Raw genomic sequence first — 17173 nt, forward strand, 5'->3', positions numbered from 1 at the left:
AACAGAATTCAGAAGCTGAAGAGATAGATCAGCTTTGGCCTCACCAATATTAGAAATTATAGATGTATGCCACCAAGGCCCCTCAGATCCTTCCCACCACACTGTTATGTCTCCCTTTATCACTAGTCTTCTGTTTTTGCCTCCTCTTCCTTTTCAGCTACAGGAAGCACAACATCCATGACTCCAAGCTTGAGTATCATGATGCACAGCAGAATGAAGAAAGGCCAAGCAGATCACAGCATCCCTACTGGGGCAAGGTCCAGGAATGGGGCGTAAAGGGGACCTGTTAGAAGGTGATAGAGCACCAGATTGGGCGGTTTGAGTCTCAGCTCTGACTTCCCTCAGTGACCTTGGACAGCTCTCTTCCCTCTCTGAGCCTTGTAAAATGAGGGATTTGGATTAGATGAACTCCATGGGCCCTTCCAGAGCTAAATGTATGATGTCTGCATTCATTCCATCTCTAATTCAGTTCGACAAAAAACTGTGATGAGTGCTGAGTCAGCAAAGACAAAAATGAAAAACAGTCCCAGTTGTCAAAGAGCTTAAATCTACTTCCCAGGCAATGCAAACAATAGCTAAGCAAATATTAGATCATTTAAGGAGAGAGAGACTACTGACATATTGAAAGATCAGGAAAGGTTGGAGCCAAGCTGAGCCTTGAAGAGAGCTTAAGTATTCCAAAATGTAAAAATGAGGCAGGAAGGCTTTCCAACCAAGGGCAGAGGCCAGACCTGAAATTACAAGTTCTAGAAATAAGAAGAAAATCAATTCGGCTTGAACGGCAAGTGTGTGTTTGAGAGAGAGGAGGAGAAGGATACCTTCTTTCACAAAGACACCCTTGTTCAGTATTTACACAGATCATATTCAGTACTGTGAGGACCTGACATCCAAAAGAGGAGGCCAGTCTCTTGTCACATTTTTTGACTCCTTACATCTCCATCTCAGAGCCCCAGGGGAAATTCTTTTCAAAATTGTTAATGTTGTTTAGTCCCATTCAGTTATGTCTAACTCTTTAGGACTCCCACATCTTAAAGATATTGGATGGTTTGCCATTTCTTTCTCCAATTCATTTTACAGATGAGGGAACTCAAGCAAATGGGGTTAAGTGACCAGATTCGCATACCAGAGACCAGATTTGAGTTTTCCTGCCTCTAGGCTCAGTACTCTCATCATTTTGCCACCTTTAAAAGTTTGACTCTTGTCTATGGAATTAATGGAATCCCTTTGAAAAAGGTATTCAGTGTGCAAAGTAGATTAAATATAGGGAAACTATGCTTATGAAATGCTTAAAATGCTAAAAACACAAAAGAAATGCTTAAAACACTAAAGATTTATACTTGTACATTATCAAATACTTTAACATTTGATACAAATACTTAAAATGCAATTCAATAACTCTTCAGTTCTATTATGCCCTTCCTAGAGGATAATACTTAAAATATTGAAACATGAAATACTTTGTGGGACGACAGAAGGAGCATTTCACTTTGACCTCAGATCTGCTGTGAGCAGATCACCCAAGGTCCCTAATATCCTGCATGGCTTATTCTCCTGTTAGTGGCCAACCCTTCTAAGTGCCTTTCAGAATAGACAACCAGTCTATTCTGAGGGAACCCAGAACCCTAAACCAAAGGCAGAGCCCTCTAGCTCAAACAGTCCCTTCCTCATCATCACTGTTCAGACACCTGGACTCACCAACAGAAACCTAAAACAGAAGAGGGTAAAGATATGACTTTAGGGTAACCTTGGCTATTAAAACCAGAAGATGGGGAAAAGGAACTCGACATGTATTTTCAATAATTTAGAACTCTTAGAAAAGGGAACCTCCCATGCAATTTGGAATCCTGGATAACTGTCTAGAGGCAGTGGTCAAATTCAGGTCACTCAAAATTTATCAATGGGTAGAACCAGATTAAAATGAAATTGAAAATATTTAATGAAATAAAGCATACTCTAGATGATGTTAATTTGTGTTTTCCTAAATGAACATACGCCCAAAGGTCGCATTTAATTTTGATACCATTCCCAGGGCAGGGAGGATGAAGTAAGTGGCCCTAAGTCATGCGGTCCAATATATGTCAAAGATGAGACTTCAACCTAGGTCTTCCTAGCACTATGATCTACTCTCCATGAGGACATACTGACCCATGTCAGCAAGCTGACCTGGAAATACTATAAAGATGGATGAGACAACTGCAGAAAACAATATGTTCTTGGAAGAAGCAAACTAGGGAAATACAGTATATTGTTGTGCATATCAGTATATTGATCATCAGAGGAAATGAATCTCCTAGTTTGATAGAACAGGGTTATAGCAGCTTGAGAATGCAGTCCAAAGTGGGGGTAGGATTGATTCATACTATGAAAAGATCATTTATCAAGTGCTTTCTATTTGTGAGGGTTTGCTAAGCCCTTTTCAGGACTGCTCATTCATCTTTGGTGTCCTCTTGAATTGCCCAACTCTCACTGATGGCTCCAAAGAAGCTTTGGCATGCGTAGTGGCCACATCTTGACTCAGAAGATGAGCTAAACCTTGCTGAGGGCAACTGGATAGGCCTCCAAACTGTTAGTGAGTTAGGGGGGATGTCTTCCCCAAGCATGTGAAGACTTTCATCTACAGAGTGATCAGATGAGAACAATGTGTTCTCAAGGCAATGAAGGAAGCTGAAGTTAGCACTGCCTAGAGACTGAAGATGCTAAGGTCATCCATGGCATTCAACTGGCCATAGCCAGTTGTTTGACTTTTGTTTAATCACTGGACTTGGATGACTTAGGAAGAGAGAGTGAAGCTGATGACTTTGGGCAGCTCTGCCTCATTTAAATCCAATTCATTTGCAAGTCAAGAGATCATTCACGAGGTCATTGGTCCTCTTCAAAAATGAAAGATCAAAGACAACAATCAAACATTGTACTAGAAATGTAGGTGCAAAAATAAAAATTAAGACAACCCCTCCTCTCAAAGAGCTTACATTCTAATAGGAGAAAATATAGGGAAATGGTAGCCAGCGAAGGGCACTTTGCTTTAGAAAGTTACAAAAGAGGATGTTGGAGCCATAGAAGGGAGTAGATTGGTACAACCTTTATAGTAGCCATGGTATTGCTTTGATTGTGATTTCAGAAATGGAATATTTTTTCATGATTGCTGATAGCTTGGATGGGAAACTGTCATTCCTAGCCTTTGACAATTTATCTACTGGAGGATGATTTGAATATCAATAACTTTAATCTAGATTATACCTTATCAGAGAAATTTACTGCCAAGATTATTTCCAGTCACTGGTTTCCCTTTTAATTTCAGTGCATTAGTTTTGTTTGAGCAAAAATTTTCAACTTCTATCTTCTGTGATTTTCTCTATCCTTTATTTGAACATGAACTCCTCCTATTCATGGATCAGAAAGGTCATTTCTTTTTTGCTTCTCTAATTTACATCATGATGTCACCTTTTATATACGTAATGTGTCCATTTCAATTTTTTCTTAGTATATAGTGTGAGATGTTTGTCTATACCTATTATCTTCCAGACTACTTTCCAGTTTCCCCAGCAATTTTTGTCAAACAATGAGTCCTTAGCCCATTGACAAGGATCTAGTTTTAATTCAATCCAGAGATACTGACCTCCTGGTTATTCCCATGAACAAGACATTGGCTCTAGGCCTTTTTTCTGGCTGTCCCCCTTGCCTAGATGGCTCTTTCTTCCACTCTGACTCCTAACCTCCCTGGCTTCCTGGCTTCCACTGGAATCCTTCTACAGAAACCTTCCTTAATCCCTCTTAATTCCTTTCAAGAGCCTGTTTCCCCCCCTCTTTTAATTATTTCCTATTTATCCCATAAAAAAACTTGCTTTGTATTATATTTGTTTACATTCATATTGTAAACTCCTTGAAGGCAGGGACTATCTTTTGTGTCTTATTATACCCCCTAACACACACACACACACACACACACACACACACACACACACACACACACACACACACAGCTTTAGCATAGAAGTCCGGCATATAGTTGGAGTTTAATAAATGCTTATTGAATCAATAATGAATGAAATAAATACTATTCTACTGTGTTTGTTTCTCTGATTTGCTCTCCAGTTTTTTAACCAGTACTAAATTTTTTTACAGCTTTGAGGTCAAGTTTGATATCTGGTTCTGGTAAGACCCCTTCTTTCCCATTTTTTTCATCTCTTCCTTGGAGATTCTTGACCATTTGTCTTAGGAGAGAACACTCAAAAGAGAAAAGTATGGATGCTCAAAGTTTCTACCATTACCTCTTTCCCATCAGACATCCCATACATATCTCAAACCCAACATATCCTAACCAGAACAGGTTATCTTTATTCCCCCAAACCCCTGTTCTTCTAAACTTCCTGTCATGGTCACTGCCATTTTTCTAGTCATCTGGCTGTTCCTATTGCATCACACTCCATCTGCAGACTATGCCTTTTCAGTGACTGCTTCCCTTGCACAGATTGTTTCTCCATCCTCACCTTAATCTCTCAGCTTCCCTAACTTCCTCCAAGTTTCAGCTCAAATCCTATGTTCTGTAGGAGAGCTATCTTACGACATTACTAATGTCTTTCCTCTGAGATAACCTCCTATTTAAAGAGGGTACAGAATGTCTGAAAAGTCTCAGTCCAGGTTTGGCTTTATAACTGCATTAAAACTTTGGGGACACTTGGATGAACAATTGTTTTGTCTGTGGTCTCCCCATGTTGAACATGAGTTTCTTAAGGTCTGGGACTGTGTTTGTGCTTCTCTTTGTATGCCTTTTCTTTAGCTTGATACACACCAAGCCCTTAATAAATGTTTGAGTACTGAATAATGGGCCAAATTCCTGATGAATTTTAAAAAACTGGAATCAAAACTCAGAGGTCACCATGTGTTCCAAGCCATCATTAGTATCATTTAGTTTAGTGGAAATGATCCCAGAAGATCTGGGGTCAGGCTGCATAAGACCTTGGACAAGTCACGACTTTCCTGAACCTCATTTTCTTCATCTTTGGGTAAGACAGGACTTCTAAGAATTTACATAGAGATTTTATCTGCCTTCTCCCATGATGCAAGCCTTATTACGACCCTATGAGGTGTCACAAATATTTTTATTCCCATTTTATAGATGTGGAGACTGAGGTAAAGGGAGTTGATCAGATTTACAAGGTCATCATATCAGAGGAAGGATTCCTGACCTTCTCCTTTCTACTGTGCCACCACTGCCCTAAGGCTTTCTTTATTCCTTATTTACACTACTTTTCCTCACCATGTTTTGTGAGGATTAAATGCATGCAAATTGCCTTAAAACCTTAAAAATGCTTTAAAGAATGACTGTTGGGGCAGTTAGGTGGCACAGTGGATAGAGCACCAACTCTGGAGTCAGGAGGACCTGAGTTCAAATCCAACCTCAGACTTTAATAATTACCTAGCTGTGTGGCCTTGGGCAAATCACTTAACCCCATTTGCCTTGCAAAAACCTTTAAAAAATGACTATGACCTAAGAGTAACAGCTCAGAGGCAGCAGGCTATAATGAATGGAGAGTGCCTCTCCCCGAGATGGGAAGACCTGGGTTCAAATCCTGCCTCTGACAGACCTGCTTTAGACAAGAGGCTGATCTGCATTGGTAGATGATGTTCCTTACTCGAGGGGCCAATACTAGTGAAATCACAGGCCCAGGTCCTAACCCTACTTCATAAAGATATAGCAGACTCCTTCTTCAGGAATCTTCGGTGCATAAAATATACTTGGATTTAAAATCCTTTACAATCTGGCTATAGACTGGGGGAAGCAACTAAGTGACCCCATAGTGCAGAGAATGTTGGTTCTGAAGCCAGGAAGACTTATCTTCATGACTTCAAATCCTTTGTCAGACACTTAGGAACTGTGTGACCCTGAGCAAGTCATGTCACCCTTTGCCTCAGTTTCCACTTCTGTAAAATGAGCTGGAGAAGGAAATGGCAAGGTACTCCAGTTTCTTTGTCAAGAAAAATATCAAATGGGATCATAGAAAATGACTGAAAAACAACAAAGTCAACCTACTGGTCCCCTTTCTAGGTTTAATTCCTCATGACTCCCCTGTACGCACTATATCTTCGAAATAAATTGACTCTTTTGCTTTTTCCAAAACTAATCATTCAATTTTCTCTATGGCCCAGCAAAGCCCTCCTGCATACTGGGAATACTCTCTTCTTATCTTCACCCCTCCCTTTCTTCAAGGCTCCACCTCCAATGGAAGGAAGCCTTTCCTCATCTCCCTACTTGATAGTTTTCTCTCCTTCCTCCTATTATCATCACCTTGCTCATCTATATAGAGCTTGTATCCTTCCCCATTGCCATTTTTATGCCCTACCTCACCTACTTCCTCTAAGTAGCCCAGGCTAAACTCTAAGAAGGCAAATACTCTTTCATTTTTTCTTTAAGGAAGATAGCACAGAAATCAATATCCTCATTTTAGAAATGACAAAGCTGAGGCTCTCTGGTCATATAGGTAACACAGCTCAGAGGAATAATCTGTTCCTTGATCATCCTGGATCTGCGTTTAGCTCTCGGCACTATCCAGTAGGTCACCCTAAGTCTATAAAAAAGACTCGTTAAGGGTCTCTTCTATGCCGTATTTATCTCTACTATCATTATTGTAAAATTTCCACTCCTCTGACATTTCTACATCGTTCTCTTATCCTCTGAATTAAATGACTCCATTATCCTTTGGTCCTTAATGGTAAAGGTATAAAGCATAAAGATATAACAAATTATGGAAGAAATGAGATTTCTGGCCATGTGGTGTGAGGGGGGAGGGTGTCCCTTCTTCAGTTCCCTTCTGAATAAGATATATCCAATGTGTCACTGCAGAGAACTCAAGAGAAAACAATAGGAGGATGAGTTTTTAAGGGAAAATATCAGTAAAAAAATAACCTTGTTGACGGTGCAAGTCTGTGTTTCTACAAGGGTCAAGGCTCGAGCCATGCCCAGCTTATTCCTTCATCTCCTTCCTCTGATAAACTTGCCAGGAGCACTGATAAAGTCTCTGCTCTTAAAAGCCTAATGGTCTCAAAAATTTAAACTGAAAGAGAGTTCTGGAAAACAGAAGAAAGAAAGAAGCAAAGGTCCTTCAGCTTGCTCAAGAACATGTTCCAGGTGCTATTTTGGGCCTTCTGTCTTTTCATCCGAATCACACCAGTACTGCCAATGGGTGAGTTTGTCTATGGGGTATTTTGCCCAGGGCCTAGTGTTTGTTGCCATTCATTGCTGTTAGCTGGGCTCCAAAAGCCGGATTTGGAGCCCATCACTGATGACTGGAGAAAGGCCTTGAGATTTTAGAATCCCTGTTAGCTTCTGGGAACTTGCTTGGACACAAACTGGGCCTCTTTTCTTTTCTGTTAATTCAGTCTCCTAGATCTCTACATGTCTGGCTGCTTCACTAATTTTTTTCATGAATTCCTCGCTGGGCTAACATCTCCTAGGTCTAATAACTTTCAAAAAAAAATGCTAAAATGGCGGTATTAACATCTCAAGACTCTTTTTAGGCAAAATAAAAGAGAAATTCAGTTCAGGGAGAGTTTCCTTTTAATTTTTTTTAATCCATCCCTTCCACTATCTCCCCTACATACACTGAGCAAATTACAAAAAATACACTCCAAAACTTCATAGTTCAAATTCTCACATTGGGTAAGTCTGAAAATAAATATCTTTGCATTTTAAGTTCATCACCTCAGCACATTTGATCATCATTTTAAACCTCTGATACATCATTACATTGATCAGAGTTCTATGATTTTTCCAGGTTGTTTTGCCATATAAAGCTGTTACAATTATATACATTGTTCTCCTCTGCCTTCTCACTTCCTTCTGCATCCTCAGTTCATAGAAGTCTTTCCAGTTTTCTCTAAAATTGGATTCCATGATTTCATCATTTCTTATAGCACAGTAATATTCCATTATATTCAGTACATATTTTGTTTACTCAGTCTCTAATAGGAGAAGAGAGTCTGTCTCTTCTAGGTCAACAAAGCCTTATTTTAAGGATGGCCCAGACCAGAGTAAATAATTTTCTTTGTCCTCCTATCCCCCAGGAGCTGGCACAGTGTAGATGGGTTTTGTTGTTCAGTCATTTCAGTCATGTCTGACTCCTTGGGATCCTACTATCTGAGGGTTTTTCTGGACAAAGATACCAGAGTGGTTTTCCATTTCATTCTCCAGTGCATTTTACAGATGAGGAAACTGAGGCAAACAGAGTTAAGTGATTTGCCCAGAGTCACATACTTAGTAAGTATGTGAGACCAGATTTGAACTTAGCAAGATAAGGCTTCCTGACTCCAAACCCAGGCATTCTATCCACTGTACCATCTGGCTACCCTATTGTAGAAAGTTCATGAAGGCCTATTGATTGATTATCACACTAGTGGAACAAGGAATGAGAATCAGTGTAACTTAGTGCACATGGAGGAACGAAATCTTCAGTCTGAATCCTCCTTTTGAAGCTTACTATGCGGCCAGGGACAAATCACTGAAACTCTAGAAGCCCCAGTTTCCTCATTATTAAAATGATCTCAAATTAACAGGGCTGTTATGAGGCTCAAATGGAAAAATGTATTTAAAGCCCTCATAGAGCTTATCATCCCATATAAATTTGTTATTAAATTTCATCTTAGTAAGAGTCACGTTCTGGGTTTGAACTTGAAAACTGGACAATATGAAGAGGTCATCTAAAGGATTAAGCAAAAGGGATGCTAAGAAAATGTTAATGAAGCAAATTTCAACAAGCTTGGAAGAAGACAAGGCTTTTAGGATGGTTTGGTGATTTGTATTAATGGTTTTCATGTATAATAGACTGAGTTCAGATCTTAACCTTATTAATCTCCAGTGAAGGCAGGAAAAGTGTGTTTAAGTTATGGCATGACAGAAGAATTAAAAACTTTCTTAAATCTAAAAATGGCTATTGAAGATTTCAGAATTTTTGTGTCTTTTAAAAGTTTTTATTTTCAATTCCAAATTATCTCCCTCCCTCAAGCTTCTCCTCAATTCATTAAGAGGGCAAGACATATGATCCCCATTATACATATGTAGTAATGCAAAATATATTTCCACATTAGCCAAATTGAGAAGGAAGAAAGAAAGCAATGAAAATAAAGTAAAGAAATGCTTCAATCCACTCAGAGTTTCTTGGTTCTCTCTCTGGAGGATAGCATTTTTCATGATGAGTCCTTTGAAATTATCATGGATCATTGTGTTGATCAGAGTAGCTAAATCTTTCACAGTTAATTTACATTGTTATCACTGTGTTCTCCTAATTCTACTCACTCTGCTTTGCATTAGTTCATCTAAATCCTCACAGGTTTTTCTGAAAGGATCTTTTTCTTAATTTCTTACAGCACGATAGTATTTCACCACATTTACATACCACAACTTCTTCTGCCATTGCCCAATTGATGGACATCCCTCATGTTTCAAAACTTGTGGCACCACATAAAGAGCTGATGTCTATAAATGTATATTTTCTTTTTCTTTCATCTCTTTGGGATACAGACTAAGTAGAATTGCTGAGTCAAAAGGTGCATAGTTTTATAACCCTTTGGATGTAGTTCCAATCTACTCTCCAGAATGATTGGACCAGTTCACAATTCCAACACTGCATTAATGTATTCATTTTTTCAAATCCCTTCCAGCATTTTTCATTTTCCATTTTTGTCATGTTAGCCAATCTGGTGAGTATGAGGTAGTACTTCAAAGTTATTTCAATTTTCATTTCTCTACTCAATAGTGATAGAAATTTTTGTGTGATCATAGATAGCTCTGATTTCTTTATCTGAAAATTACCTATTCATAACCTTTGACCATTTGTCAGTTGAAAAAGGGTTCTTGAGGGGGCGGCTAGGTGGCACAGTGAATAAAGCACCGGCCTGGAGTCAGGAGCACCTGGGTTCAAATCCAGTCTCAGATACTTAATAATTACCTAGCTGTGTGGCCTTGGGCTAGCCACTTAACCCCATTTGCCTTGCAAAAAAAAAACTAAAAAAAAAGGGTTATTTTTATAAATTTGGCTCAGTTCCCTATATATTTGAGAAATGAGTCCTTTATCAGAGAAATTTGCTGTAAAAGTTCTCCACCACCACCACCAGTTTCCTGCTTTCCCATTAATTTTAGCTGCATTGGTTTTGTCCATACAAAACCTTTTTAATTTCATATAATCAAAATTATCCATTTTACCTCTTCTATGCTCTCTATCTCCTGTTTGATCATGAATTCTCTCTTATCCATAGATCTGACAAGCAAATTTTTCCATGCTTCCCTAATTTGCTTATGATACCCTTTAGGTCTAAACCATATGCTTATTTTGAACTTATTTTGATACAATGTGAGACCTCCAAATGCTCGGTTTCTGTCAAACTGCTTTCCAGTTTTCCCAACCATTTTTTTTTTCAAATGGTGAATTGTTGCCCTCAAAGCTTAGATCTTTTGGTTTATCAACACAAAGTTACTGCGGCCATTTAGTCCCGATTTTTTCATGTGTACCATCGATCAGTCCCTCTGTTTCTTGCCCCATCTCAAATTGTTTTGACAATTCTCACTTTTTATGATCGTTTGAGACCTAGTACTGCTAGACCGTGTGTGCTTTTTTTTATTGATTCTCTTGATATTCTCGATCCTTTGTTCCTTTAGATGATGAGTTATCATTTTCCTATCTTTAGAAAATAATTATTTGGTTGTTTGGTCTAGCGCTGCTTAAGCAAAGTACTTTAAGAATTCTCATTTTTGGCTCTTGTCTACCCATGAGTAATTAACATTTTGATTGTTTAAATACGTCTTTGAATGAAAAAGTGTTTTGTGATTGTGTTCTTATAGTTCCTGGGTGTGTCTCGGCAGTTAGATTCTTAAGTGTTTTATTTTGTCTGCAGTTATTTTAAAAGGAAATTTTTTTCTAACTCTTCTTACTGGGTTTTGTTGGTAATATAGTAGAAACGATGATTATTTGTGTGAGTTTATTTTATTTTATTTTATATCCTACTGCTGAAGTTAATTTTTTTTTTTTACTATTTTTAATTGACTCTCTGGGGTTCTGTAAATAAGCCATCATATCTCTACAAAAAAGTAATGGTTTTGTTTTCTCATTGCCTATGATTATTCCTTAAATTTCTTTTTTTCTCATCTTATTGCTATAGCTGGCATTTCTAGTATAATATTGAATAGTAATGGTGATAACGGACATTCTTGCTTCACTCCCAATCTTATTGCAAAGGTTGCTAGTTTATCCCCATTACAAATGTTTGCTCTTGATTTTAAGTAGAGACTACCTATCATTTTAAGAAAAGCTCCATTTATTCCTATGACTACTTTTTTTTAAGAGGAAAGGGTATTGTATTTTGTCACAAATTTTTTCTGCATCTATTGAAATGGCATTTGATTTTGTTGTTTTTGTTCATTGATATGGTCAATGATGCCTCTACTTTTCCTAATGTTGAACCAACCCTGCATTTCTGGTATAAATCCAACCTAGCCAAAGTGTATCATCTTTATGTTTTGTTGCTGTAATTGCCTTGCCAGTATTTTATTTAAAATTTTTGTATCAGTATTCATTAGAGAAATCGGTCTATAGTCCTCTGTCTCTAGTTTTTGTCTGCAGTCACTCTGAATGAATTTTTTTGCTGAGGTTGTTAGGGAAATGTGAATGATTCATGTGGGTTTATTTTACATCCTACAATTCTGCTAATTTTAACTGTTTTGATTATTTTTTAAGTTGACTAGTTAGGGTTCGCTAACAATACCATCATATCATCTATAAAAAGTCATCGTTTTTAGGAACCTGGTTTCGGTATCAAAAATACTTTTGTGTCATAGAAGAAATCTGGTAGAACTCATCTATTTTTCCAACAGTTTATATAATATTGGAATTCCTTCTTTAAATAGTCAATTGGATTCACTTGTAAATTCATTAGGTCCTGGGTTTTTCCCTTAGGGAATTCATGTATGGCTTGTTTAATTTCTTTTTCTAAGATAGAGTTATTTAAATATTCTGTTTTCTATAAATCTGGGTCATTTATTTTTTGCAAATATCTATTTCATTTGGATTGTTGGTTTTATTGGCATGTAGTTGGGCAAAATATCTCCTAATAGCTGCTTTAATTTAATCTTAATTGGTTGTGCATTCACCCTTTTCGTTTTTTATTTGGTAATTTGGTTTTCTTCTTTCTTTTTTTAATCACTGCTTTCTGTAATCTATCCTCCCTTTTATCACCACCCCCTTTCTCTTACCCCATTCCCCTCCTACTTCCCAGTTGAGTAAGATAAATTTCTATACTCAACTGTATGTGTTTGTGAGTACGTATGTATATGGCTGTATAGATCTTTGTTGTTTAGTCATTTTTCAGTCATGCCCCTAATTGTATATTAAGAACTGGACATCTAAGAAGTAACCTTGTTCATCCACACAAGGGCTCCCCTTTCAGCAATTCTCTCTGTTTCTAGCCCTGGATCCCTGCTCTGCTTATATTAGCTTGAATGAGCCCTGGAGGAACACAGATCATCAGCTAAAGGAGGACGATGGTCAACTTGCCTGTGACAGCCATGTGGATGGGGAGTGGTACCGCTTCACAGGCATGGCAGGAGATGCCATGCCGACATTCTGCATCCAAGAGAACCACTGTGGCACCCATGCACCTATCTGGTTGAATGGCAACCACCCACAAGAAGTGGATGGCATTGTACAGCGCCAGGCTTGTGCCAGTTTCAATGGAAACTGTTGCCTCTGGAACAATACTGTGGAGGTCAAAGCCTGTCCTGGAGGCTATTATGTCTATCGTTTGACCAAACCCAGTGTCTGTTTTCATGCTTATTGTGGCCGTAAGTAATTTTCCCTTATGTTTTCCTCTCCCTCGGGGGCCTGAAAAATCATTTGCAGAGAAAGAGTAAAAGAGAATGGCACTCTGAAATGTAAGGGTGCTGGGAACAGAGCCACAATGAGGGTAGGATGATGGGATGCTGTGTCAGGAAACAGATGATATCAGAGGGCACACTTACTCCCTCCCTGTCATGGTCCCGTGCCCTGATGCTACCGCAAACTGACCCCTGGGACATTACGCCAGAGTGGAACATTCCTCCCCTTCAGCCATGAGAATAGGTCATCCCTTTCCCCCAATCTGACTGTACCCAACAGGCTTGGATTGTTCTCATACCACCACACTTCAACTGATGTTACACTGGGAGCCAGAATTTTCAGTTAAAGGTTTGCCTGGGGATTGTGTTAATACGATCCTTTCTATTTGGTCCTAACTAGAAAATTAAGCCTGCTGGTTCAAGAGTCTGTGAGATATTCCTGAAGGATAAAGAGGTAGTCATTGGAATCGTGCCTTCAAGTCATTCTCATAATCATTTTTTCTGTCACCTTTGACAAAACTCCAGAAAAGAAAATATTCTATTCGGTTAGGAAATGTATTTACAAGACAAATATGTCAATATTTCTTTATAGGTAACCTTAGAGGAAAACCACAATCATTTACCTAATTCCACTGGCTTCAGGAAGCCCTGAAACCACCATGGCAGCCTTTTGGATCACAACCAAAAACTGGGGTGTCAAAGAACTTATACACTAGTGAGAATGTAGTCTTTTTCTCCTAATCATCACTTTGTCTTTGGCCTTTCCACAGATTTCTATGATATCTGTGATGTGGTAGACTGCCATGGTACATGCTCAAACTCTGAATGCACATGTTCTGAAGGAACCATCCTGGGCCCAGACCAACAAACGTGCCTGGGTAAGAAAGCAATGGTGAGATGGGGAGTTGACCAACTAGGTAAAAGGGTCTGGCAGGTAGAGGACACTGTGGGGGTGGGAGGGGAATCAAAGCTTAGGTAAAGAAACTTTGGTATCATTTGTGTGAGGATAACTGAAATCACAGGAAGAGTGACAGCAGATCAGACTAGTCAGAGCAAAAAAAAGCAAAAGAAATTGGGAGAAGGTGGGTTTTCTCTGGACAGAACAATACTTGATCCTTGTGCCCTGCCAGATCAGGGGTGGAACCTGGGCAGGGCTTGCCTGGGTCATAATGTAATTAGCTAGATAGGGACAGTCTAGCACTATCTAAAGGAATTCTCTCCTAGAGTGGCACTCAGGTATTTTTATCATTCCTGGGCAGCAGAAAGGGAGGTTTAATGGGCAATTTGAAAAGAATCCAGGGCTGCTTGAATGACTTTTTTTCCATTCTCTCTCCTTTAGAGAAATCATCAGGCTGAAGATCTCATCCCATGGGATAGTCTTTTCCTTTCTCCTGATTCTTTTTTTTTAATTCAAAAGAAAGTGGATTAAACTAGGACTAATAAAGACCATCCTGTCTAGTGGCACCATCAAAAAAATCCACTAAACATGGGAGCTATAATTAGGACACAAAGAGTGCAAAGGGGAAGACATTTTAATTTATTTAATTTAGAAATTCAATTCAATTCAATACATATTTAGAAAGTAACTGCTAGGTACAAGACATTTAACCTGGAAAGAAAAAGATAAAAATGAAAGTCACAGTCCACAAAGAGGTTACATTCTGTTAAAGTTATACCATATATATATATGTATGTATGTATATACACATATATATATATATATATATGGTTACATTCTGTTGAATGTATACCATACACATATATATATATATATGTAAATCTAAATTATACATCAAATAATTTCAGGAGGGAGAGAACACATAATAGGGGCAGGATGAGAGGAGAGGAGAGAAACAGGGATCCTAAGAGGAAGAAATGAGAAGTAAAGGCTTTGCAGCCATGTACCATTTGGGCAAAGGCTTAAAAACAAGAGAAGAAATGTCTTATATGGGAAACAAAAAGGCCAGTGTAAGTTTTATCTGTGAATATGAGAAAAGTAAAAGAAAACTAGAAAGAAAGCCCTCTTGTCCTCACTACCAAGACTAGCTTCTTATGCCCTAATAAGGGTATAGCCATAATGACTCTTTGATTCTCTGAGTTGTTTGGAGATTTATTCTTGTTTACCCTAAGGATCTGTGGTTTCATTAGTGAGAAATTCAGGCAAAGTTCTCTATAAAAATATGAGGGAGAAGGAACTTTCTGTTGGACAATTAGAGTTTTTTCCTGGATGAACAGATATCTGGGCTGAGTCCTGGAGGAAGGGGTGGGTTTTAATAGTTAAAGAGGAGAAGGGAAAGCATTCTTTTGTCAGGGAATGCCTGAATGCATGATTGGAGACTGGAGAGAGGTAAAGCTCAAGGAAGAGTTCATGGTCCAACATATGGGCCAAAAGATGGATGATAAGCTAAAGCCATTTACTTTGGAGTCTGACAATGGAGTTAGATCTCAGGTTAGGTTTTTATTTTATTTTTTTCCAATAGGCTAGAGAGAACCATTTGAGATTCTGGAGCAGGGCAGTGACATAATGGATCTTGTGCATTTGAAAAATAATTTTGGCCACTTGGAAAAAAAAAAGAATAGAGGCAGAAAGCCCAGTTAGGGACAAGGTGATGAAGTAGATGATGGAAACATAAGAGGAGAGAAGAGGTTGAACCTGAGAGATATTGAGGAAGTAAAATCAACAACCTGGCAAATTATTGAATATAGAAGATGAGAGGAAGGCTAGGTGGTGCAGTGGATACCTGGGTTCGAATCTGGTCTCAGACACTTAAGAATTACCTAGCTATGTGGCCTTAGGCAAGCCACTTAACCCCATTTGCCTTGCAAAATCCTAAAAAATAAGAATTACCTAGCTGTGTGGCCTTAGGCAAGCCACTTAACCCCATTTGCCTTGCAAAAAACCTAATATATATATATATATAGACGGTGAGAAAATGAGTTTATTCAAATATGACTCCAAGATTTTGAGCTTGAGTGCCTGGGAGAATAATGGGGGTTCATCAATAGAGACAGGGAGGTTAGGAAGGAGGACAGATTTAGGAAAGCAAAGGTGAGTTTAGTTTTGCATACATTGGGTCTGAAGCTCTGAAAGGAGAACAAGGTAAAGGGATATAGCAGATAAAGGAAAGGGATCTAGGGGTGAACTTTGGGAGAAATCTTCATGGAAGAAATGACTGAAAGAAGAGTCAAAAACAGAACCTTAAAACAGAGAAGGTGGACAATAAACCAATTGAGTAGACCAAGAAAGAGCAGTTACAGAAATAGGAAAAGGAATAGGAGAGCAGAGTTACAGAAACTAAAGATGGAGGGAATGGCGGACAGTATCAAATGAGGCAGAAAGATCAAGGACATTGAAGACAAAAACAAGCCATTAGCTTGGGAAATTGGATTGACAATTTCAGTAGAGGTGGCATCAGAAACCATATTGCAAGGAATTGAGATATGGGTGAGTGATGAGAAAATGGAAATGGAGGGAATAAATATAGACTATTTTTTCTAAAGTGGAGCAGTGAAGGGTAGGAGAGATATAAGCCCAAAGGTATGGCAATGAAAAGAAGGTCTGGCTTTTTCTCTAAGACAGGAGATATAAAGCTTTTTAGGAATGCCTTTTTTGAATAAATGAGGTTTAGCTATACCACAAACTTGTTAGCATTTCCTGACCTACAATTATATGACATGTGCTAATAGTTTTTCACTGCATCTGGTTGAAGAGAATCATCCTTGTCTAATTAGTCTTCTATATTTTAACAGAGAAAGACTATTGATAACCTGATTGTTGTTACAGGTGGGTGGATGGAAGGTACCTTGGAACACTAGGGAATATAAAGAGTAATAGAATGCATGCTGATTTTATCTGGGAGAATGTATCCTTCCAAAAGATTTGTGTTTCCCTGTTTTGGAGGCTCTCCTGCCAGTTATAAGAACCCACCCCAGCAATTACTGCTTAGTCATGTGTTGCTAGAATGATTTCTATTCTACAGATGAAAATGAATGTGAAAAAAACAATGGTGGCTGCAGTGAGATCTGTGTAAATCTGAAGAACTCATACCGCTGTGAATGTGGGGTTGGACGTGTCCTGGGAAGTGATGGCAAGACCTGTGAAGGTGATTATGGGGCAGAAGGGATTCAAATGGCCAGGTGGGGTGGGGATGTGTGGCAATGGAGAGCAAAAACAGTGACATATAATAGAGTGTATATATATATATATATATATATATATATGTATATATATATATATATATATAATAGAGATATATAATAGAGTTGAATAGTTATACTCTTATACTAGTTATACCAGAATGTAACTGTTGAGTA

General features: G+C 38.4%; 1 protein-coding gene across 1 annotated transcript in view; it reads left to right on the forward strand.

The window, feature by feature from the left end:
• The first annotated feature begins 6966 nt into the window (after nt 1-6966).
• OIT3 (oncoprotein induced transcript 3) overlaps nt 6967-17173 on the forward strand; it is a 34678-nt gene continuing 24471 nt past the window's right edge. Inside the window, exons 1-4 of the mRNA XM_074232803.1 lie at nt 6967-7181; nt 12452-12826; nt 13630-13737; nt 16840-16962. Of these exons, the coding sequence (XP_074088904.1) occupies nt 7118-7181; nt 12452-12826; nt 13630-13737; nt 16840-16962 (670 nt within the window). The 5' untranslated portion in view covers nt 6967-7117. The remainder of the gene's footprint in view (nt 7182-12451; nt 12827-13629; nt 13738-16839; nt 16963-17173) is intronic.

The sequence above is a fragment of the Macrotis lagotis genome, chromosome 4, assembly GCF_037893015.1.
Source record: "Macrotis lagotis isolate mMagLag1 chromosome 4, bilby.v1.9.chrom.fasta, whole genome shotgun sequence".
Taxonomy (NCBI): Eukaryota; Metazoa; Chordata; class Mammalia; order Peramelemorphia; family Peramelidae; genus Macrotis; species Macrotis lagotis.